Source organism: Siphateles boraxobius, unplaced genomic scaffold (assembly GCF_051911475.1).
Source record: "Siphateles boraxobius isolate OS27281-9 unplaced genomic scaffold, OSU_SipBor_1 7, whole genome shotgun sequence".
In the NCBI taxonomy this organism is placed as follows: Eukaryota; Metazoa; Chordata; class Actinopteri; order Cypriniformes; family Leuciscidae; genus Siphateles; species Siphateles boraxobius.
In genome coordinates, this window is record NW_027509197.1 from 31830305 (window position 1) to 31854402 (window position 24098).

Below are 24098 nucleotides of genomic sequence, written 5' to 3' on the forward strand. Positions count from 1 at the left end.
ATAATTTGTTGTCTTTCAGTGTTGCATGATTGTATAAACTGATACTAATGATTTTCTTTTACTTTCTTTGATGTCCTAATTTCTCAGTGGTCCAGTCCAACATGCGTGTTCCTCTCCTGAACCTCCGATGTCTCCTGGAATGTTTGAAATTATCACCCAGCACCTCAGTCCCTTTGAGTTTGAAAGCGCTGTAAATATCATCTTTTACATATTTAAAAACTATATATTTCCCTATATATATATATATATATATATATATATATATATATATATATAAAGTGCCTAGCATAAGTGAACACACCCATGCTAAAGTTGACTAAAAAGAGGAATAAAAAATCATCTTTTGGAAATTGATCTTAATGCCTTTATTTAAAAAATGAGGAAAAATCCAACCTTTTTTGGACACCAATTTTTTGTGAAGGAATAAAGTAGAGGCCCGCAGATTTTTATTTGAAAAAGGCCAGTTATTTCATGGATCCAGGATAATATGCATCCTTATAAAGTTCCCTTGGCCTTTGGAAGCCCCACATCATCACACACCCTTGCGATTGGCATGGGATACTTTCCATAAGATCATCTCTCAATGCAAATCAAACCAGCTATTAGGCTAACTGAAATAAAACCATGCCAATCTCTAGGTATGGTGAAGGGTGTGTGATGATGTGGGGATATTTGAATTCCAAAGGCCAAGGGAACTTTTTCAGTATGCATAGTATCCTGGATCCATGAAACAACTGGCTTTTAAAAATAAAAATCTGCCTGACTCTATGGGAATTTAACATAGGGGTGTCCTGACTTATGGACCCTGTATTTTAAGGAAGAACATTTATTAATTTACGATAGATTATTCATTCACAAAGAAAATTGGTGTCCTTAAAGGTTGGAATTTTCCTCATTTTTTAATTCAAGGCATTAAGATCAATTTCCAAAAGATGATTTTTTATTCCTCTTTATAGTCAACTTTAGCATGGGTGTGTTCACTTATGATATCCACTGTATATATATATATATATATATATATATATATTAGTGCTGTCAATCGATTTAAAAAAAATGAACTAATTAATTGCTTATTTTTCTCTATTTAATCATGATTGACCGCACCTAACATTAAAGTTTTGAATACATTTTTAAATTTTAATAGTTTCAGTTAAAGGTGCAATAGGTGATTCTCTACAGAAATATTTTTTTGTTATACTGGTTGAGTCTCCTCATATCCTGATAGCAATCACTATGTTAAATGGTCTAAATGTATTTTTATAAATATATATTGTCTGTGAAGGCGTAGGACCATAAAATGTAAATCCAATCATTATATTCTGTCCGAATTAAATAATACAATGTCATACCTGCCTATCAGGGTTTGTTTTACGCAGACATCACACGTCATCAGCGCGTTTCATGCTATGCAGAGTTAGACAGATGTTGGTCATGGAGCATCGCAAACAAACAGCAGCCACCATTTACAGTTCCTCCAAAACAACGAGCTTATGCTGCGTTCACACCATAACTACCGTAATTAAAAGATGGTAACCCGTGAAGTTCTAACCAGAGCTGCTCATGTTTCCATATCAACAGTATCAATACCGCAATGAATCTGCAGCAGTCAGGTGGTACTGGTCAGAGCTCTCCAAGTTGTTTACGTTCATTATTATTATTTTATGTGCTTTGAGACATTAGGTAGTTTAACGCCGTCTCTTGTGACCCTTTACTGAGAGCAGGTGTGTGTGTGTGCCTTCATGTGTTGTGGAGGAGGCATGGTTTGGACGGCGATTTGCAGGGAGGGTGGGATCGTGTGCTTTTAATGCTAGCAGGCTAACATTAGCATTTCCCAGATCACCTACTGCACCTTTAATCTCCAAATTAATGTAGAAACAACATAAAGGCAGTTATTTTAAATATTTAATCTAACAGGTAGGAAATATAGTAGAGAAATTAAGTAAAGTTAGTTCATGGTTCCCCACTGCATATGTTATACATTTATTATAGATGAATCCTTATTAAAGCTACAGAAGTTATTCAAACAGGAGCAGTAAGTGACTTTCTGTGATTTTTTCTTTGTCTTTTCCTCTTTGATTTACAGCCCCATTTCCAGAAAAGTTGGGATATTTTGTAAAATGCAACAAAATTCACAGTCTGTGGTTTGTTAATTATCTTGAACCTTTTTTTTTAACTGACAAAAGTACAAAGAAAAGTTTTCCAATGTTTTCACTGACCAACATAATTGTATATTGTAAATATAAACAAATTTTGATATTGATGGCTGCGACACACTACAAAAAAGTCGGGACAGAGGCAAAATAAAAGTGATTAAAGATTAAGATTAGATTGAAACAGTCCACAATGAGTAGGTGAATAGGTAATAGGTGATGATATCATGTTTGGGTGAAAAAGGAGCTTCTCAGTCTTTTTCACTGAACACAGTCTGACGCTGCATTAAGAAATGCCACTTGAATCTGTTACGCAAAGAGAAAGCTTTACATCAGTTCTATGTGGAGATGCCGTCGAGTTCTCTGGGGCCCGAGCTCGTCTCAGATGATCTAAAACACAGTGGAAATGTCTGCTGTGGTCAGATGAGTCAATGTTTCAGCTTGTTTTTGGGAAAAACAGACATCGAGTTCTCAGTCCCAAAGACGACAGGGACCATCCAGATTTTCATCAGCGACAAATGCAAAAGCAAACATCTATTATGGTATGGAGGTGCATCAGTGTAAACGGCATGGGTGACTTGCACTGTGTGAAGGTACCACTGACGTGGAGGCATATATTTGGATTGTACAGAGACATAAACTGCCATCAAGATGGCATCTTTCCGGGGAAGCAAGACAATGCCAGGCCTCATTCTGCACATGCTAAAACTGAGTGGTTTCTAGACACTCTGCACCATAGAAGGGATGTGCCTGCCTTACTGCAGTCTAGATACGTCTCTTATGGAAAATGTATGACCCATCATGAAAAGGAGAATCAGGCAACGATGACCACAGACTGTTGAGCGGCTGTCTTTTATCAGACAAGATTGGGCAAATACTCCACTTGCAAATCTTCAACAATTAGTATCCTCAACTCCCAAATGATAAAAAAGTGTAATTAAAAGGAAAGGTGATGTGACACAGCGGTGAACATGCCTCTGTACCAACTTTTGTGTTGTGTGTTGCAGCCATCAGAATCAAAACTTCATATTCACAAAATAAAATTAAGTTGGTCAGTGAAAACAACTTAAATAAAGGTTAAAGAGAATTAACAAATCACAGATACTTGATTTTATTGCATTTTACAAAATGTCCCAACTATTCTGGGAATGGGGTTGTACATTAATGAAAGCGGTTTTCTGTGCGCACAACAAGTCATGTGTGCATCACACAGACAGGAGATTCACAGACATTCTTGAAACTAATTCGAGAATGCTTTGGAATATAGACCTATGTTTGATCTTGTTTTAAAGATACTCAGCAGATTATTGCTGAAGTGAACAGCAGATTATTGCTGAAGAACTTCCAAAAATAAAAGTATAAAAATGTTATGGACGCTTAAATTTACTGTAAATCAAATGTACTGTACAGTTTTAATTTTATATACAATGTGTTTTACAAAATAATTTTTACTATAAAATTACTATAAAATCAAAGCCATGTATATTACCAAGTTGTGTTCCAAATTTGAAGTTGATATAACAAAAGTTTAAATTCCTATGAAAATTTGTTTAGGCGCTGTACCAAAAATAGCCACCGGGCGTCCCACTAGCAGAACGGTGACAGTTAAGGGGTCAATAGCACTTGATGAATGATGAGGGAAAACGAATGATGCGTTAATTGCTTTAAATATTTTAAATATTTTTTTAATTTTGACAGCCCTAAAATTTTTAGACTACACACACACACACACACACAGTGGGGTAAAAAATTGAACATTTACATCTATTTTAAATACTTTTTTCATTACAAATTATATTATTTGCATAGCAATTGGAGTGAAATATTAACAAATTTCACAATTTATTTTTTAAATGTCATTGTTTACATGGTCAATGTCACACTTTTGCTTATTTGGTTAGTGATTTAACCATGTAGTTTATAACCTTGTTTAAATTCAATGTGGTTTTAGGGTTTTTCGGGCTGTTGCTCGGGGCCATATCTTGTGGGTAATTTGGGGCTGTCACTAATAAGCAAAACATAACTGTTTAAGCATCCATATTTACGAAAAGCAAACTAAAATAATCAGAAAATGACATGACACGTTTTTCTTGTTTACATTGCAGATGAATTCACCGTAGAAAGGGCAACAACCAGATTTCGCTCAGATCCAAGATTTTGGATGGGTTCGAAGCTTTCCATCTCTGTATTCTGGTTTCTTTTGCCATTCTTAGAGTCCACCTGTGGTGAAAATCAAGTTTTTAATGTTGTTTATGTCTCTGTGGTGTTTTTAATATTCTTTAAGACAAACCATGTACAAATGTTGACACAAGTCAACACCATTGCTGAGTATTTTCACCTAAAACTGCAGTGAACCAAAGACAGTCTCAAAAACGCGGTTTGAAATCGCTGGTGTTTTCTGACGTCACAAACTACCTTGTAATCAATCAGGTCAACAAGTGAATCTCTGAGCTGGTGTGAGTGAGTGGAGGCGGGGACCAATTTGCATATTCATGGTTCCGCGTTGAGTTACATTCAAGATATCTTAAGGCATGAAGAACTTTTATAGACTTTTAAATATGTAATTTTGGTGATCAAAGATGAGTTTTAAGGGATAACATTTTTGACTACAGGTTGACTTTTTTTCTGGCTCTATGCCTCTAAAAACATAATTTCTCTCCCTTTGATTTGCTGAGTTTATATTCCAAAATACTGTCAATATGAAAATGTATCAGATGTACTATTCATTGTACTATTCAAATTCTAGTTATGTGGTCTCCATGTATCTGTAAAATTCAGATTTGACTAAACATAACTGCCTAACATTATACCCATTATACAGTTTATGTATATATTATGACAAGCTTGTTGTTGCTATTCTATTTTTTTTTAAATAAATTTTTTTATAGTTTCACTATTGTATTATTAGTTGTAGTAGTATAGTAGACCGTAATAGCAGTACCAACAATGTGCAGTCTTAAAATGCAATGTGTCATCTTGGCGCGTTGTATAGTGTAGGTGTTGACATTTTGATGATGGAAATGTTGTTGAGCAGCAGCCAACATGTCCCAACATGGGAAAGACTTATTACCACATTCTTCCTTGCAGCATATGTGAAGTATTTTCACTTTTCACAGTATAATCCAGTCATTTTAAGATATAAATAGCAATATAACCATGTTCTCCTTTAGCGTGTGGAAGTGAATCAGAAAACTTCCATTAAAGTCTATTTCTAGATGCACTCTATGCCAGCAATATGATTCATGGCATTTAAATTCAGACACATTTTTTTTCTTCACTTCATACACTTTTGAGTTTGTAAAATACGACATTAAGTCTGTTGCATTTGTGCAACTAAATATGCAAACAATGTGACGTCTACTTCATTCCCTTAGTATTGGTATGCTGATGTGGCAAAAAGTGCTGATATCTATATCATAAGGAAAAAGCTATCAAAAAACAGTTGACAGGACTACAGTATGAATCAAAAGTTGAACATAATAACGAGTTTAATTTCTGTAGCAATCCACACACCACTTTGCAGTACATTTTCATATACCTCTCATGTCTTGATATATTGGATAAAATATAAAAATTTACAAGATAGAAATCATATTGGTTTTTATTTCTCGACATCACAATTAAGTGAACATATGGGCTAATTTTCATCAGTTTCACTACTTTGGACTGAGCCAATGTTTTAATTTTTGACATGTCCAATGTTTTTAAAAAATAAAGTATTATTTAAAAAATATGTCAGGTGTATTCAAAGGACATTGTTTTAACTGATCAATGCATAGGTATTTCCCATATCCTCTATTTCACTTTTCATTCTCTTTAACTAACAAAAAACAGCAACTGTTAAGAAAACCCTTATTATTCTATTAAAATTGTAGCCAAGGGCTTTCTTAAGAGATTTGTTACATCCTGGCCCAGTTCCTTAATGAAAGCATCCTCCAGGAGGTGACATCATTTTGGTGGAAAAACAGCAATGCATACATACATCATCAATAAGTATTTGGCAAAGGATTTGTGATATTAGTTAGTTTGTGTCACTGTAAAACGTTCATTCCTGTTTGATAAAATTACAGAAATTGTTATGTGGTCTTGATCAAAGCATATTTTCATTCAAACTCTTTACAGAACTACTACCTAAAATTACAGCACAAACATTTATTTAATCAAACTTTAGCAACGTAGGCTAGTGTATAGGCACAGATAACAACAGAATGACTCATTGTAGCCTATCACATAAGATCATTTTAAATGTAAGTGAAACAAACGTCGCATCTGTTCTTCTCCATTTCTGCCTATGCATTTAAAACAGCACATTTAAAAGCCAAGGGGTCTCCATAAAAACATCCAGTGGCATTATAGGGAACTGACGCAAATCCTAGTTTCGTTTCTCTGTTTAATTCCTGCATTCAGTTCGTTTAGGTCTCGCTTTCTCAGAAAACGCGTGCTTGCCTTGCTGGCTATGCCATGAGTTTCACATCCCCCCCGCCCTTGTCCAGACCGCAGCCTATCAGCATGAAATACTGCTCCACGGAAGGTGAGTGGTGGATCAGTAATGTCTATTTTATTGGTTGAAGGAACTTAGCTACTTATTATGAATGTTTTTTTTTAATTATGTATGTATGTATTAATTATTAATTCCAAGTGTGTCGCTAAGTTTCTGTTTTCTCAGCAGTTCTGTAATCCCATTCTGTAATCATTGTGATAGTCAAGGGAGGGCTGCGCTTCGCTGGAACAGCCATTCGCTAAAGGGGCGCGGTTTAGTTTACGCACTAGAATATTATTGGTTGTCATCACTTAAATATTTACATATGGTAATTACAGCATTCCGATTGGCCTACAATGACCATGTGGGCTGTAACCTGCGTCAGTTTTTCATGTATAATCACTTTGGGGCTACTAAAGAAAATACAAGTCTGAAGCAGAGACAGTTTAATCTACGTGTGCCTTGTCTACTTAGCCCGAGAAATACTGCTTTTGCGCCTTGACCCAACTTACATGTTGAAAGGTAATTTTCTGTTATGTTGTCTAGCGTTTTATCTGAATTCATTCTTGTATAAGGCTGTGGGAAAACTGTCGAATTCTATAATGTAATGTAATGCCATGTACAGCAGTTTTGCTCTATGATTACAATGGAATGAAACATCAGACATAGTATATATTATTTTATTCTGTTACATACAGTTTCAAAACAAATGGATATTAATTGTACGATAGAATAGAAGCATTTAATTAATCTCTAAAATTATATTTAGTCCTTAAAACCATTGTCATAAAACGTCATAAAACCCTTGATTTTAAGTGATTTGAATCTAATATTATGTTTATTAAATAAAAATAATAATAAATAATAATACTTTTTATGAAAGTATAATTTATTATTAAATATTATTACATTTGTGCATTTTTATAACACATTTTGTTTATTTCATTTGATTAACTTATTATTATTATTAGCTTAATGCCTAATGTTAACATTACGCATAAAACAAGGTGTTAGGTGACAAACATCAACACAGACAGGATGTAGTATGTGAACACTTACATTATTACAGTATGTCATAATGGTTTTCGTTTTTATGTTTGCAGATGACACTCTGGAACCAGCTGCAGCTGCTGGACTCTCTGTATTTAGAGCAAGTGGACCAGCTTTACGATGAGGCTTTCCCCATGGAGATCCGACAGTATCTCAGTCAATGGATTGAGAGTCATGACTGGTGAGATTTGTTGTAATTTCATATTTCATTTGATTCAGTAGCATCACCAATTGCTGAAAATAATTTTTGACGCATTATTATTGGTTGCAGGGAATCCATTGCAAGTAATGTATCCTTGGCCACCCTACGCTTCCATGAGCTCCTCAATCAACTTGATGAGCACTACAGCCGTCTCAACCTGGGAAACAACTTCCTCTTACAGCATAATATACGCAAAATTAAGCGCAACCTACAGGTGAAACAAATTTTATATGGTTTTTCAAAAAAGATTACTTTCAATATAATTATTTTCATTATTCTAAAATGAAATGGCTCAGATAATGGAATGAATCGTCTCCCATTAGGAGCACTTCCAGGAGGATCCTGTTCACATGGCTATGATCATAGCTAACACTCTGATCGAAGAGAGAAAGATACTGGAAACTGCACTTAGTACACAAGTAAGGCTTTTACTCTTGCATTGTTTGTACTTTATTTTACAGTCCTGTTCCCCATCATGCACATACTATGTACTTATTATTTTTTGGCAAGCACTCATATCACCTTGTAGCTCAAGACTTGTTTCCCACTGAAGCTAAGCAGGGTTGAGCCTGGTCAGGATGGGAGACCTTCTGGGAAAACTAGGTTGCTGCTGGAAGAGGTGTTAGTGAGGCCAGCAGGGGGCGCTCACCCTGAGGTCTGTGTACGTCGTAATGCCCCAGTATAGTGTCGGGGACACTACACTGTCAAAGAGCACCGTACTTCGGACGAGACGTTAAACCGAGGTCCTGACTCTCTGTGGTCATAAAAAATCCTACGATGTCCTTCGAAAGAGTAGGGGTTTAACCACGGCCAAATTTGCCCTTCGGCCTCTGTCCATCATGGCCTCCTAATCATCCCCATATACTGGTTGGCTTCATCACCCTATCTCCACTCCACCAATAAGCTGGTGTGTGGTGGGCGTTCTGGCGCACGGCTTTCGTCGCATCATCTAGATGGATGCTGCACATTAGGGAGATTCCCACTTCCATATGTAAAGCGTTTTGAGTACTTAGAAAAGTGCTATATAAATGTAACAAATTATTATTATTATTATTATTATATCTACAGTAGGTATTAACCCTCAACCTTCTTCTAAACCTAACCTTACCTCATGTAGTTACCTCATATTACCCAATACTTTCTTGGGTAAGTGCACCGTAAGTTGACAGAAATGCACCTACTGTGAAATAAAGTGCAACTCTTGCGTCACATCTGTCATTTCAAACCTGGGCTTGTGTTGTCATTCATCTCTGTAATTTTGTTTTTAGGGTAAAGGTAACTCATCACAGGGGAATTTCATGATGGAGCAACAAAATGATTTGGCCAATAAAATCAACAATTTGAAGACGAGAGTGCAGGTAAAACATCTCAGTGAATAATGATTTGGTTTTATTTATAATGATTAGGAGCTGATATTGAATCTTTTTGGGTCTTTATCACACAAATTAACCACATATCCGAAAAACCATTTAAAGAAGTGACTACAGTTTCACAAACCATCTGCAATTGTGGAATATTTATTTGCTTCTAGGAAATAGAACAGGACATTCAGGTTTTGGAGGACGTACAAGATGAATATGACTTCAAGAAAAAGACCTTGCAGAGTCGAGGTAACATACATTCTTAGCATTTTGCTCTGGGACATCTGTAATTGGTTAGATTAATGTTACATTTTACAGATGTGTTTGAATGAACAAATGATTTTTATTTTAATATTTTCAGTGGAAGTTGATATGAATGGCCAGATAACAAAAGAGATCAAGCAGGAGGAAATGGCAATTCGACAAATGTTTATGGGGCTAAGCATGAAAAGAGAGGTAGGTCGAGATTATGGTAAATGCCAAAAAGTTTTGAGTTCACAGCAATAGGGATTTGCTTAATGTTGCCATTTTCTTCAGTATCATATCTTTTCTACAATACAGCATATATGTGTGCAGGTGGTGATAAAGGAAATGGCTAATGTACTGACTCAAGCAGAGCAGATCCAGCACACACTCATATCAGATGAGTTACCCGAGTGGAAGAAGCGACAGCAGATGGCTTGCATAGGTGGTCCGCCCAATGCCTGTCTGGACCAGCTGCAGAGCTGGTGAGAACCTCTACAAATGACCTGTATTGCAAGCTGTAAACAAAATGATGGGTGCTTTCCAAACGGAAGGCTGGATCCTAGTAAGGCTGCATATCTCGGCTGCCACGTCACCAAGCACCACTGAAGGCCATCTCAATTTGAAGGACCTTCATTTCGCTTCCTTCATTTATCTCATTTTGAAGGATGCATCAAGTGTATCCTTCACATCCTTAAAGCTACACTGTGTAACTTTTTTAGTTTATTCTTAGCTAAAAACACCAAGTTCTTTCAAAAATATATGTGCTCATTAATGGATATTTACTTCGTTCAAGTAATAAAGTATTCTCGTGAGTGTATAATATGCCATTGAAAATACATACGGGTGGGGGGTTCTAATGTCGGTCGCCATGTTGCCCCTCCATCTTGAAAGTACATTAGCCAAAGAGGGACATACGGTTAATTCAAGCTTCACCTTTCACTCATGGACGAGGTCGAACTGGAAGCCATGCTAATCTTGGACTACATTGGCCACCGTAGGAGTTAAAACGAAATCGGAATTGAGAGGAACAGAAACTAACATTCTCTGGATGGTCATATACCTTTTCACCGCTAGATGGGGGTAAAAATCACACAGTGTAGCTTTAAATCACCCACAATCCATTGCACACATCCCAATTCACAAAGAACCGATGAAAAATGTGTAGGCACCGACCTTGTCTGAGTTCATTATGAAATTTTTAGGAAAAAATATGAACTAATTACTTAACTTCATTTTGTTTGTCAGGAATTGATTGGATCGTTGTCGTTTGCTATTTTATTTTGATTAAAGATTACGAGGGCACATGAATTAAAAAAAAAAGGATGTGTGAAAAGATAAATCATTTATATTAAATACTGGAATGTTCCAATACATTTTTTAATCTATTTTATGGTGACTGAGATTGTCTATTTGATAAGTAGATATATCAAATAATGAATAATTAGCTAGAGCTGTTGAGCTCATATTGCCCTCATATTTATTTCGGTGCTGTCCTTGGTACTGATGTATTATTTTTCTATAATTAGCTACTGCATGAATTGTGCTGCAGGTTCACAGTGGTGGCAGAGTGTCTGCAGCAGATCCGTCAGCAGCTGAAGAAAGTTCAGGAACTGGTGCAGAAGTTCACCTACAACAACGACCCCCTCACTCTGAGCAAGAGCCAGCTGGATGAACAGGCCCTTTCACTCTTCAAAAACCTTATATCAAAGTGAGACGAAACCGTACACGCAACTATTCTTCCCTTTATATGTAGAGCGCAAGCTACAGAAAGCAAACTGCAAGGATTTGTGGGTTTAAAGGTTCACGGGGGAATTCGAATATATTCTGTGGTTTACGTCACTTCTGACAGATTATAGTCTTGAACAGGATGATAGCGGTTGTGACGTGTCTTTCAGTTCTCTTGTGGTGGAGAGACACCCGTGTATGCCCACACATCCTCAGAGACCCTTGGTAATAAAGACAGGAGTTCAGTTCACAGTCAAGATCAGGTGGGTTAAAGTTACAGTCACTGACACTGTTATGTCACTCAGTTTAATAGATGCTATTTTAGTGATGTTGATGTGTAGCCAATATCCAATCTAGATATTTTAGATTGTTTAGAAATAGAAATATTTCATTATTTTGTAGATCACTAGTCAAACTCCCTGAACTGAACTGTCAACTCAAAGTAAAAGTCTCTATTGACAAGTAAGTAATATCTATCTATCTATCTATCTATCTATCTATCTATCTATCTATCTATCTATCTATCTATCTATCTATCTATCTATCTATCTATCTATCTATCTATCTATCTATCTATCTATCTATCTATCTATCTATCTATCTGTCTGTCTGTCTGTCTGTCTGTCTGTCTGTCTATCTATCTATCTATCTATCTATCTATCTATCTATCTATCTATCTATCTATCTATCTATCATGTCTGTGTATTCATACAGTATATGTGTTTTTCTCCTGCAGAGATTTAACAGAGAACGACACAGTAAAAGGGTACGTAACATATTACGCTGAAACTCAGAGTTCAAATGTGATTTATTACTATAATGTGACGTTTTGAATGAGCCGATGTATTAGATATATAGCAAGCAGAGGTTAACAGACATTTAATTGTGGTCCATAAAACAACTACAAAAGCTTATGCAACCCACATTTGAACAAGACTGCAATCCTATATTATTATACTGTTCAGTATTACAGTGATCAATGTAATAATCACTAGATAATAAGCCTGACATACATAATGACAAACTCTAATATTTTAAATGATTCTGTTTTGAATCAAATATTTTAATGGCTCACCATTAGCATTTTAATACATGCCACCAGAGCTCAACTAATCCAATTGTCTGTTTTCTAATGTCCTAGATGTAGAAAATTCAATATTTTAGGGACAACTTCTAAAGTTATCAACTTAGAGGAATCCAATGGATGTCTAGCAGCTGAATTTCGCCATTTGGTATGTTGTGGAAAACCCCAGGAAAAACAGATAAGACATTATTGCACATCATAAATACATGATAATGTCTGATTGAAAACTGATTGTCGGATTGTTGCTCTCTTTTCTCCCTACAGCAATTAAAGGAAATGAAATGTAACAACAGAACCAATGAGGTAGGCCATAAAACACATACATTTAAATGGATCATTATGAATGGCTGATGTTTTCTTTTATTACAGACTTCTCTCATCATTTCTGAGGAGCTGCACTTACTTAGATTTGAAACTCAATTCATTCAGCCAGAACTATGTGTTGATTTATCGGTAAGGTACTCTGAAACATAGTTACTATATCAATAACATGGGTAGACAAGACATTTGATCTGTTGATCAGCCTGTTTTATTGTGATTAAACAGAACATATCACTTCCTATTGTGGTGATCTCCCACGTGAATCAGCTACCTAGTGCCTGGGGCTCCATCTTATGGTACAACATGCTCTGCAGTGAACCCCACGTATGGCCGTTTCCCATCATCAGTGTTTTTGTCCTCTACTGATATGCTTCCATTCTGACTCTCGCTGTCAATCTCTCGCTCTCTGTCTCAGAATCTGACGTTCTTCTTGAATCCGCCACCAGTGAAATGGGAGCAGCTTTCAAAGGTCATAAGCTGGCAGTTTTCTTCTGTCACTAAACGAGCGCTGAACTCTGAACAGCTGGGAAACCTGGCCGAAAAACTTCTTGGTGGGTTTATTTATATTTTCTTATTTCTTAATAAGAAACATTATTTAAATTTTCTTAATATATAGCAGACATTTTTGAGATTTCATGTTTGTTTTCAGGTCATGACGCCCAAGGTGACCCAGAGGGTCTCATTTACTGGAATAAATTTTGTAAGGTAGGTTTATGGTAATGACTGAAACAAAGACAGGAAAGTTGCTTTCGTTTTCTTTAACCAATCTCACTTGTTTGTTCCTCTGCTGTCAGCACATGATTTACTGATAAAACAAAACTTAGAGACAAAACTGAGACTGTGGAAGAACCTGATACCAAATAGAACAGCTGGGCTTTTCAAACTCGACACTAACAGAATATATATATACACACACACACACACACACACACACACACACACACACACACACACACACACACACACACACACACACACACACACACACACACACACACACACACACACACACACACACACACACACACACACACACATACATATATACTGTGTGTATATATATATATATATATATATATACATATAAATTATATAAATATGTATATATAAATTATCATCTGATGTGCAATAAAAGTTAGTATAAATGAAGGTAGTATAAATGAAATAATAGAATAAACTTGTGTGTTTTCACCTAGATGTCTTCCAATGAGAGGGGTGTAGCGTTCTGGCTGTGGATGGATGGAATTCTGGACCTTATTAAAAAACATCTGCTCAACATTTGGAATGATGGGTAAGAGTTCCATTATTATTATTATTATTATTTAATTCTAATTCTAATTTCAGTTTGAGATTAACAAAAGTTAATGTTGATTTAATTCAACATTCACCGCATTTTCTTTCTTAATATATCTTTCTGCTCTTATTGTGTATTATTCAACAGTCTGCATAATTCCAAATAAAACAAATTGCTGTAACACTTTATTTTACAGTGTCATTGTTACATATGTAACATGTAGCTACTATTGTAATAATTATAAATAATGCATAATTGCAAACCAAACCCTAACCCTATAGTAAGTACATGTAGTTACTTAATCTCCAGGGGCGTAGCACCAAATGTTGGGCCCCGGTCACAGAACCAAGGGAAGGGCCACTTACAACACCCAACATTGCTTTATTTTCACTATTATTCAAAACTTTTTTTTTTTTTCACAAGGTTAAATTCAGTGTAGGCATACCACTGCTATAACATTGCAAGAAATTTAAATTTAATTATTAAATTATTTAAATTTAATTTATTAGAAAATAAAACATAAATTAAATAAGTGAATTATTAACATTAATAGCTACATTAAAATGTGGCCTTCTAATATTTTTCAATTTTGAGCGGACGAGAATTGCATAGAGAGTAAAAGAAATGATGATTTGTTGCTACACTCATACGCTCAACAGACTTCTCTTCAGATTGACTAAAGTGCTCAGCGCTGCAAACAGGAAAGCTGTAGGCCTAAATGTGGACCGTTTGAATGCAGCCCTCTATCTGCGTGTATCTAATTAAGTCTCTGTAGGCTACTCAGTAAAACCGTGCAGAAAGACTGGTATTGTCACATTTGCACAATTTAATGATTTACTTTGTATAAAGTGCCGGTAGGCTACTTTTGACAAGACTACTCACCATTCTTCCTCCCCTCCAAAAAACTAGTCAGAAGTTGTCTGCCCTCCTGCAGCTTTCTTTCCCTTTCCCTCCACTAGTTTCTTTTTTGATAACCTGATTTAGGCTTCATTTTTTTTGTAGCTCGAGCAGCCATGGCTCCTTTCCATCCCGCTTCGCTGGACAACAAGGCCAAACCATTTCTGCTTTTGATAGGGGGATCGCTAACATGGGAGGGCACAAGCTACTAGGCAAATAAAGAGTTTTACGGATGTAAACTTGAGTATTGTGAAATTTTATTCATACCGATAGCATATTGTAACAATGTGATTTTGTCATTTTAATATTATGGATTATCAATATTATGTCTTTGTGGGGTCATTCCTCGGCGTTACTCAGTTCCACTATTACCCCCTGTCCGACGCCTCTGGATCGGCCTAAACCATTTTTAGGGAGGTAAGAGAAGCAGATATTTTGGGAAAAAATATTTAACCAAATTGCGTGTTTTTGTGGTTTTCATCTAAATCTCAGGCATACAACTAATATAAATATTATAATTATTCATACAACAGGGGCCTATATAGTATAACTGCTGGATTTTGTGGTGCCCCCTGGGCAGCGGGGGCCCCTATAATTGTCACCACCTTTCACCCCACTAGCGACGGCCCTGTTAATATCACTCGGTACTTAAAGGGATTGTTCACCCAAAAAATGAAAATTCTGTCAGAAATTACTCACCCTCATGTTGTTCCAACCCCGTAAGACCTTCGTTCATCTTCGGAACACGAATTAAGATATTTTTGATGAAATCTGAGAGCTGGATCACTCTTCCATTGGCTTCTTCAGGGATTGAAACTTGTTCCCCGAAAAGTTATTACAGACATCGTTAAAATAGTACAAGTGACTACAGTGGCTCAATCTTAAGTTTATCAAGCGACGAGAACACTTTTTGTGCGCAAAAACAAACAAAAATAACGACTTTATTTCAACTATTCCTTTCCTTCTCTGTGGGCCTCTAGTCAGTTAACATATATTTTCGTTTTTTTTGCGCACAAAAAGTACTCGTCGCTTGATAAACTTAAGATTGAGCCACTGTAGTCACTTGGACTATTAGAACGATGTCTTTAATAACTTTTCGGGGAACAAGTTTCAATCCCTTAAAAGCCTATGGACGAGTGATCCAGCTCTCAGATTTCATCAAAAATATCTTAATTCGTGTTCCGAAGATGAACGAAGGTCTTACGGGGTTGGAACAACATGAGGGTGAGTAAACACTGACAAAATTTTCATTTTTGGGTGTACTATCCCTTTAAACTTACAATTACAGTGTAACAATGACACCTTAAAATAAAGTGTAACCCAAATTGTCTTAGTAATAAAAATGTAACAGCTTACTCTGCCTCGTCTTGCTCCATTCTGATATACAGTATCAATGTGTCAAAATCGCTTCAGCTATATTATACATTTTTAAGTATTGTACTGACATTACTTCATGAACATTGAAATTTGATGGATATTTTTATTCAGTGCCACAAGCTGCCAAGAAACTTTATTTATATGTATTTTTTAATTTTTTAAAAAGGTATATTATGGGGTTCATGAGTAAAAAGAGAGAGAAGGCTTTATTGATGGACAAACTCCCAGGCACTTTCCTTCTGCGCTTCAGTGAAAGCTGTCGAGAAGGAGGAATCACCATCACATGGGTGGAATATTCACAGGATGGTGTGTGCTGGTTTGAATTGAGTATTTTTTAAACAATAATAGTGTGCATCTGGTTGTCTTTTACTGCACGTGAATGAGTATCAACATGTGTGTAAATTATAGGTAAACCTAAGATGCATTCGGTGAAGCCCTACACTAAATCAGATCTGGCGTCCATCTCTTTGCCTAACGTCATCCGGGACTACACCCTCACTGCTTCAGAGAAGGTTCCGGTGAATCCCCTCGTCTACCTTTACCCAGACATCCCAAAAGATGACGCTTTTGGTCGCTACTACAGCAGCTCTTCTGATGGTAGATACACCGTCCATTCATTCATTCATTGAGTAAAAAGAGGGGTAAGACATGAGGGTAAAAGTACATCATGTGGCCAAGATTATGATGCAGATCTCATGGGTGCAAAAAACCATCACTATATAATACAAAAGGTACATAGTATATTTTAAAGGGATAGTTCACCCAAAAATGAACTCACCCTCATGTCGTTCCAACCCCGTAAGCCTTTGTTCATCTTCGGAACACAAATTAAGATATTTTTTTATGAATTCTGAGTGATTTCTGTCCCTCCATTGAAAGTATATTCACCCAAAACTCTGACACGTGAAAACATTCATAAAAAGATTGTAAAAGAAATCCATTTGAACCAAGCATTTTAATCCAAGTCTTCCGAAGAGACACAATCACTTAATATGATGAACAGATTTAGGCCTAATCTGATGCTTACAGAATTTAAGTTTGCAAATCTCTCAGATTTCATTACAAATATTAATTTGTGTTCAGAAGATAAATAAAAGTCTTATGGATTTGGAATGACATGAGGTTGAGTAAATTATGACATCATTTTCATTTTTGGGTGAACTATCCCTTTAATATATTATAGCACATTTCTCTTCTAACTGTATATATTCTTACAGTATATAGTGTCCCCAAACATATAGTCACACTTAAAGATGTATGAATTTCATTGCATTAAGAAACAAAATATTGAACCAAGTACGAAAGAGAGCACAAGCACTTTTTTCAAGCAAAATGGATGACAAATAAAAATTTGTTTGGTTTGAAGTCACAGAAAACTGATGTAAGGGGAACTGTGTTCAAAAACATTTTAGGACCACTGCATGTTAGAGACCATGTGTTTTGTCAATATCGACACATCTTACATGTTCTTTTGTCCATCAGATTCAGAAGAGATGGAGATAGACAAACCTATCAAACCATATATAGATAGACGCATGATTTCTGTGTCAGAAAAGTAAGCAATTACTTTTCCTTACTTTCTACTCTCTTTTTTATATTTGCATTTCTGTTTCTGAAAAACTATATTCATGTTTTATTTATAAATTTTTAGCCCTGTTTCAAGACTCCAAAAGTGTTAGAGCACATCAAGGCAACGCTGGTTTGAGGAACGTTTCTCCACCGATGCATCTAAATTTAATCCAAGGTTTTTCGGGGAGAAAATGATCCTGTTTCTAGAAGTACTGCATCTGTCACAACTATAATGCACGATGGAAAGAGATTGTGATACCCCAATGATTCATCTTTGCACAGATCTTCTCTCTACTATATTAGTCATAAGGATATACTACATTTATTCTCCACCTCTTATATGATGAAAAGGAGCCATTTTCTTTAATCAAATTACAGAATACATTTACAGCTAAAACAGTGTAGTCCTATTTCTTTTCTTTTATATATATATATATATATATATATATATATATATATATAAATGTGAACATATGGTCTATAAACTTACATTTTGTTGTCACTGAGAATGTGTTTAATAATTATATTTAGTGAGTCTGTGTACCAGTCTCTCAGATATATGCTAGACATTGCCATTATGAATACATGCAAATACTCTGAAAATCTGTTTCTGTTAAGACATTTGTTTGAGGAAAAACCTCCTCTATTTTGTGAAGTATGTATTTATTTTTGCACATCAAAAAATCTTTACTGTATATACCATTGCTTTAAATGCACAAACACACACACACACTGATTTCAGTCATCCAGGTACAGTCTGACAGAAATATACAACAACCTTCCTTCTGCAGTCAGTTACTGCTTCAGGTCTATTTTTGAACATTAGACAGTGTTACATGATGTGAAATACTAATAAAGACTATTACATGCTTTTTATTAATGTAGTTTAAAGTTTTTTTTCCTTTTTTGTTTTTTCTTTTCTTTTTTCTCAACAGCGGGTTCTCTTTTCATCCACCATTTTACCAAAGCTAAAGATAAAGTATGCAGCATGTTCGTCTGAGGCCACTAGTGGCAGCAAACAGAACTGCAAAAATGAATAATGATTGTTTCCAAACAGTGAGCATTTTTTATTCTTTGAATATTATTGTTATTATTATGATTCATTTATTATTATTTATCATTTTAATTATTCTTAATAATCAAGTAATAATAATAATGATAATTATTATAATATCACTATAATAATCATTATAATAATTTCCATAAACCATGAACTAAATATTCGTTTTTAAATGCAACGAATTGACATGAATTACTTAACGCTCACAACGTGCCACAGGTAAATTTATAATGAAATTTTATTTATTTCGAGCAATATAGTGACATATAACAAAGGCAATAAAGAATCATTTGATTCTATCTATACAACAAGGTAAATTCACCTTACTTTAACAACATAAATCAATCGATTGCTCGAAACGGAGCGGAAAGAAGTCAAACTTATTTAGACCCACCCCAGTCTGTTACAGTTAAAAAGAAAAACAAAGGTTGCTTCCTTTTTTTAATTATTTACGGCTTTATTGAAAGTGTCAAACGACATTATGATGTCTGCTGACTCTGGAAAACACACTGTTCTAGTTCTCTTGGATCTGTCCTCAGCCTTTGACACCGTCGACCATCAGGTTTTGCTGAAAAGATTAAGTGATCAAGTAGGGCTGTCTGGGTCAGTTCTGCAGTGGTTCACCTCATATTTGTCTGGGCGTAGCTTCAGTGTTACAGCTAACCAAATAAGGTCTGAGTCTGCGGACTTGCTCTGTGGAGTGCCTCAAGGCTCTGTTCTGGGTCCTGTTTTATTTTTGTTGTATTTGATCCCTCTGGGAAAGATCATACAAAGGTTCAGTGATGTGTCTTTTCACTTATTTGCTGATGATATCCAACTTTATTTCTGCTTTAAGCCGTCAGAGATCTGTAAGTTAAACTCCTTGCTACTTTGTCTGGTGGAAATTAAAAAATGGCTAAGTGATAACTTCCTGCAGCTAAATGCAGAAAAAACAGAAACACTGATCATTGCCCCGGAGGATGTAATCCCTGGGATTAAACAATACCTGGGTGATCTGGGCCAGTCTGCTAAGCCTAGTCTTAGAAACTTGGGAGTTATCCTGGACAAAGATATGTCATTAGTGCAGCACTGCAAGCAGCTGACGAGAAACTGCTTTTTTCAATTAAGGAAAATCTCGAAACTTAGAAATATGGTTTCACGCAATGATTTGGAGCTTATCATTCATGCCTTTGTGTCTTCGCGTTTAGACTATTGTAATAGTTTATTTTCATGTCTAAACCAGAAGGAGCTCTCTCGACTGCAATTAATTCAAAACTCTGCAGCCAGAATTTTAACACATACTAATAGGAGGTCTCACATTTCCCCTATCCTAAAAGAACTTCACTGGCTACCAGTGTCTTATAGGATAAATTTTAAGATTTTGGTTTTAGTTTTTAGAGCTTTGCATGGTCAGGCACCCTCCTATATTAGTGACCTGATTCAGCGTTATACCCCTGTGCGTGCTCTGAGGTCTGTGGATCTGAACCTGTTGACTGTTCCACGCACTCGCTATCGTACTAGAGGTGACCGATCTTTTCAGGCTGTTGCCTCTAGGTTGTGGAATGATCTCCCACCGTCTATGCGCTCTCTTGACTCTGTTGATGCCTTCAAATGCAGACTCAAGACTCATCTATTTGTTCAGGCTTTTAATTAGCTGCTTGTGGGTTGTTATGATCATGTACTGTCTATGCTTTTAGTGTGTGTATTTTATGATATAATTGTTTTTGTTGTGAAGCACTTTGTGGTCTTTACCTGTGAAAGGTGCTATATAAATAAACCTTTACTTACTTACTTACTTCCTTAATTGTTAACGTTATCATAACTCAATTACATATACACATATAAAAATAAATATACACATATAAAAAAACACAAACATATCTTAATTAAACACCATATTACTGCAGGTAACAATTATAGGAATACTTACAATGGTAATCAGAATACCTACAAGGTATTATAACACAGCCTATGAATACATGAATACATGACCAGGCGATTGAGCCCCGCCCTCCTTGTACAGTGACAAGACCTGCTTTTACATAGTTTGTGTTCGTGCCCCAGACCATCCCATAGTTTAACGCCGCATACAGACACACAGAAACTTTTGGTGGATTTGACCGTTGGTTTTGAAAAGTTCCCATAGCTCCTCAAACTGTATAGGCTACAACTGCTCTCTCTCTCTGTGAATAACTTTTGTATTTTAGAAGGTAATAGGTTGTGAATTGCTTTAAATAAGAATTGTGCCGTGTTGAATTAAACAAGGTCCTGTATTTTTAATAACTTTGATTTGAGAACAAGTGGATTTGTGTGTTCAAGATATTCAGCCTTGTTTATGGTTCGTATAGCCCTTTTTTGTAAGATAAGGAGTGACTGTATTGAGTTAATTATTTCCCCATACTTCAACACAGTTCAGGGAACAATACAGGGTACAGAGTGTCTTGCAATCAAAGGGCATGTTTGGCTTATTATTAGACTTTGGAATACTCTCCCAATTAGCTTAAGACAGGCTCCATCTCTTACTATTTTTAAATCCAAACTTAAAACATATTTATTTTCAAAAGCTTTTGATTAAAGACTGTGTTTTTATATGTGCTTACATGTTACTTAAATATAAAGTTCCTTATTGATTTGTGAGTCTATGTGGAAAGCACATTGGTCAACAGCTGTTGTTTTTAATAGTGCTATATAAATTGTCATTGTCATTGTAACTCCTACATTTTTTATTTCAGAGACATTTTCAATTTGTATCCCATCTATCTCAATCGTCTTTTCCGGTTTTGTTTTATAATTACCAAATAATATGGCTTTAGTTTTATTTAAGTTTAAAGATAATTTATTGCTATCCATCCATTTTTTTATATTCCTTAGTTCAGTATTTACAACATGAATAACCTTATCATAATTGTCATCACAATAGAAAATGTTGGTGTCATCTCCAAACAAAACACACTTTTAAGTAACTGTGAAACATTAAATACTGTATAGCATTAATGTACAAGTTGAATAATTTAGGACCCAATACTGACCCCTGGGGGACACTAGAAGAAATTACAGACAGTCAGATGAGGACTCACCCATCTGCACATTTTAGGGTGTTTTTTTTTTCAGATCAATAAATATTTCAATGGTATTTTTTTTTGTCCAATGCATTTGATAATTCTTCAGTTGCATCAATAGCCATTGATTCAGATCTTTTGCTTCTGAATCCATACTGACTTTCATTAATCAGTTTATATTTTTCAACACATTTTTCTAATCGAGTCTTAAATATATTTTCTAGGATTTTTGAAAATTGAGGACGCAATGAAATTGGTCTATAATTGGTAAAATTATGTTTATTTCCATTTTTGAATAGTGGAATAACTTTTGCAATTTTCATTTTCTTGGGAACACAGCCATTTAGAAGTGAGTGACAGGTTTTGATATTATTTACAACTTTTTTAAATAGTGCCATATTGATGGAGTGACACTCCATAGAATAATTATTTTTGGACTTTTGGACAATATCCATTTACTTCTTTCTCACTTACTGCTGAAAGAAAGATAGTGTTTGAATTTTTTCCAATTTTTTCAATATTATGCTCTATTTGATTGTCTGGGATTCTTTGCACCAAGTCAGGGCCAATGTTTACAAAAAAGTGATTGAAGCTGTTAACTACCCTGTTCAATACTTGTCCCATGTTCCTTTTATATTGGTTTTATTATTATCAATTAATAATTTCTTATAATATCATTTCTTGGCTATTCTTATTTCATCAGTTAACTTGTTTTTGTACAACTTGTACAATTTGTACAATTCAATTCAATGAATAATTTATAGAGATAATTTTTCTTTTTACATGCATTTTGTAAGCCTTTAGTCATCCTGGGACATTTTGCATATTTCTTCAGTTTACTGTAAACTGAAATGGGGCAGTGCTTATCATATAAAGTTGTGAATATTTCTAAAAAGTTATTGTAGGCTCTGTCTGTGTCTATCTCTCCACAAACAGAGCTCCAGTCTTGCACTCTCAGGTCATCATTAAATGCATTCATTGCTTCTTGAGTTTGTAAACTTTTGCAGCTTACATTACAGATTTCTTTAGTTTTAGAAACATTGCAGTCATATACGGCAAAAACAGGTAAGTGGTCTTTAATATCACAAATAAGTAAGCCATTAATTATGTCATTTGTCAAATTATTTGTAAAGATGTTATCAATATAGGGTTGCACTGTGTGATGTGATTCTACTGGGTTTTGATATTTTTGGGAATAAAGACATGGAGTACAATCTTTCAATTCATCGGTCAGTTTGTGTTTGTTTGGATTTGAAAGGTCAATGTTGAAGTCCCACAGATGAACAAGGGCTTTTTGTTTGTTTCTCCATCTCTCCATTGAAAATATCAACACTTGACCCAGGTGATCTATAAACAGAAATTATAATAATGTTTTTTTTCTTTCCATTATTGATTTCTATTGTTATACATTATCGAGTATAATTGACATTGATTAGAACCAAATATTTTATAGTTTTGTGCACATAAAACTACAACGTGCGTTACATAGTTATGTATAACTATAAACTATAGCGCGACCCCATCTCCTGTTTTATTTTGTTTATTTATGTAATTCCTTTTTCTTGACTGAACCAGGTTTAAGATATGTCTATAACACTGAAGGGATAAACAAAGTTTTGTAAATAATCTCCTATTGCATTGAATTTTGTGCACAAACTTCTGCTGTTAAAATGGACAGTTTGTCCTTGGTAATGCAATTATTGCTGTATTGTTCATTTGTATAGTAATTACAGTTATTGTTTATAATAGAAAGGAACTTCTTGTCAGGATCAGAATACCAGTATCATGCGTATATTACATAATGGTAAATATAATAAAGGTTACGTTGAACTTTCAACCAATCATAACAAATAGAATCACATTTTTAAAAGGAAATACTTAAAAAATAAATGTAGTGTTTTTTTATGTATTTTGCATTTATATTTGTATTTGCGTCATCTCAGTAAAATGTAAATGTATCATTTTTGGGATTGCAACATTGTGTACTTTCTCAAAATCCAGGCATTTTGGAGGACCTGCATGCTGATATTAAAATATGATTGTGCGTACAGTACATTGAAGAATAGATATAGGCTAACATAACATAAATAACATGGATTTGGCAGTGGTTCAAATGTTTAAATAATGTGCTATAATGAAATAAAAGGGATATACATGTAAAAAGAAAGAAAGAGAGAAAAAAGTTATCTATAGTTTCATTCTCTGCTAGGAGTTTACATGGCTATGATCGAATCCAACACCCTG

The 24098-nt window shown here is 35.1% G+C and overlaps 1 protein-coding gene across 1 annotated transcript in view; it reads left to right on the forward strand.

Annotated features, from left to right (window-relative positions):
* Positions 1–18004, forward strand: part of LOC143723143 (signal transducer and activator of transcription 4-like) — a 33748-nt gene extending 15744 nt beyond the window's left edge. Inside the window, exons 23-45 of the mRNA XM_077215131.1 lie at positions 88–190; positions 7734–7861; positions 7952–8096; positions 8206–8301; positions 9151–9240; positions 9414–9492; positions 9605–9699; positions 9805–9971; positions 11039–11197; positions 11385–11477; positions 11617–11676; positions 11951–11980; positions 12356–12446; positions 12563–12601; positions 12668–12751; positions 12845–12943; positions 13035–13170; positions 13269–13324; positions 13816–13910; positions 16354–16493; positions 16596–16784; positions 17670–17742; positions 17839–18004. Of these exons, the coding sequence (XP_077071246.1) occupies positions 88–190; positions 7734–7861; positions 7952–8096; positions 8206–8301; positions 9151–9240; positions 9414–9492; positions 9605–9699; positions 9805–9971; positions 11039–11197; positions 11385–11477; positions 11617–11676; positions 11951–11980; positions 12356–12446; positions 12563–12601; positions 12668–12751; positions 12845–12943; positions 13035–13170; positions 13269–13324; positions 13816–13910; positions 16354–16493; positions 16596–16784; positions 17670–17742; positions 17839–17866 (2275 nt within the window). The 3' untranslated portion in view covers positions 17867–18004. The remainder of the gene's footprint in view (positions 1–87; positions 191–7733; positions 7862–7951; positions 8097–8205; positions 8302–9150; positions 9241–9413; positions 9493–9604; positions 9700–9804; positions 9972–11038; positions 11198–11384; positions 11478–11616; positions 11677–11950; positions 11981–12355; positions 12447–12562; positions 12602–12667; positions 12752–12844; positions 12944–13034; positions 13171–13268; positions 13325–13815; positions 13911–16353; positions 16494–16595; positions 16785–17669; positions 17743–17838) is intronic.
* Positions 18005–24098: the final 6094 nt, after the last annotated feature.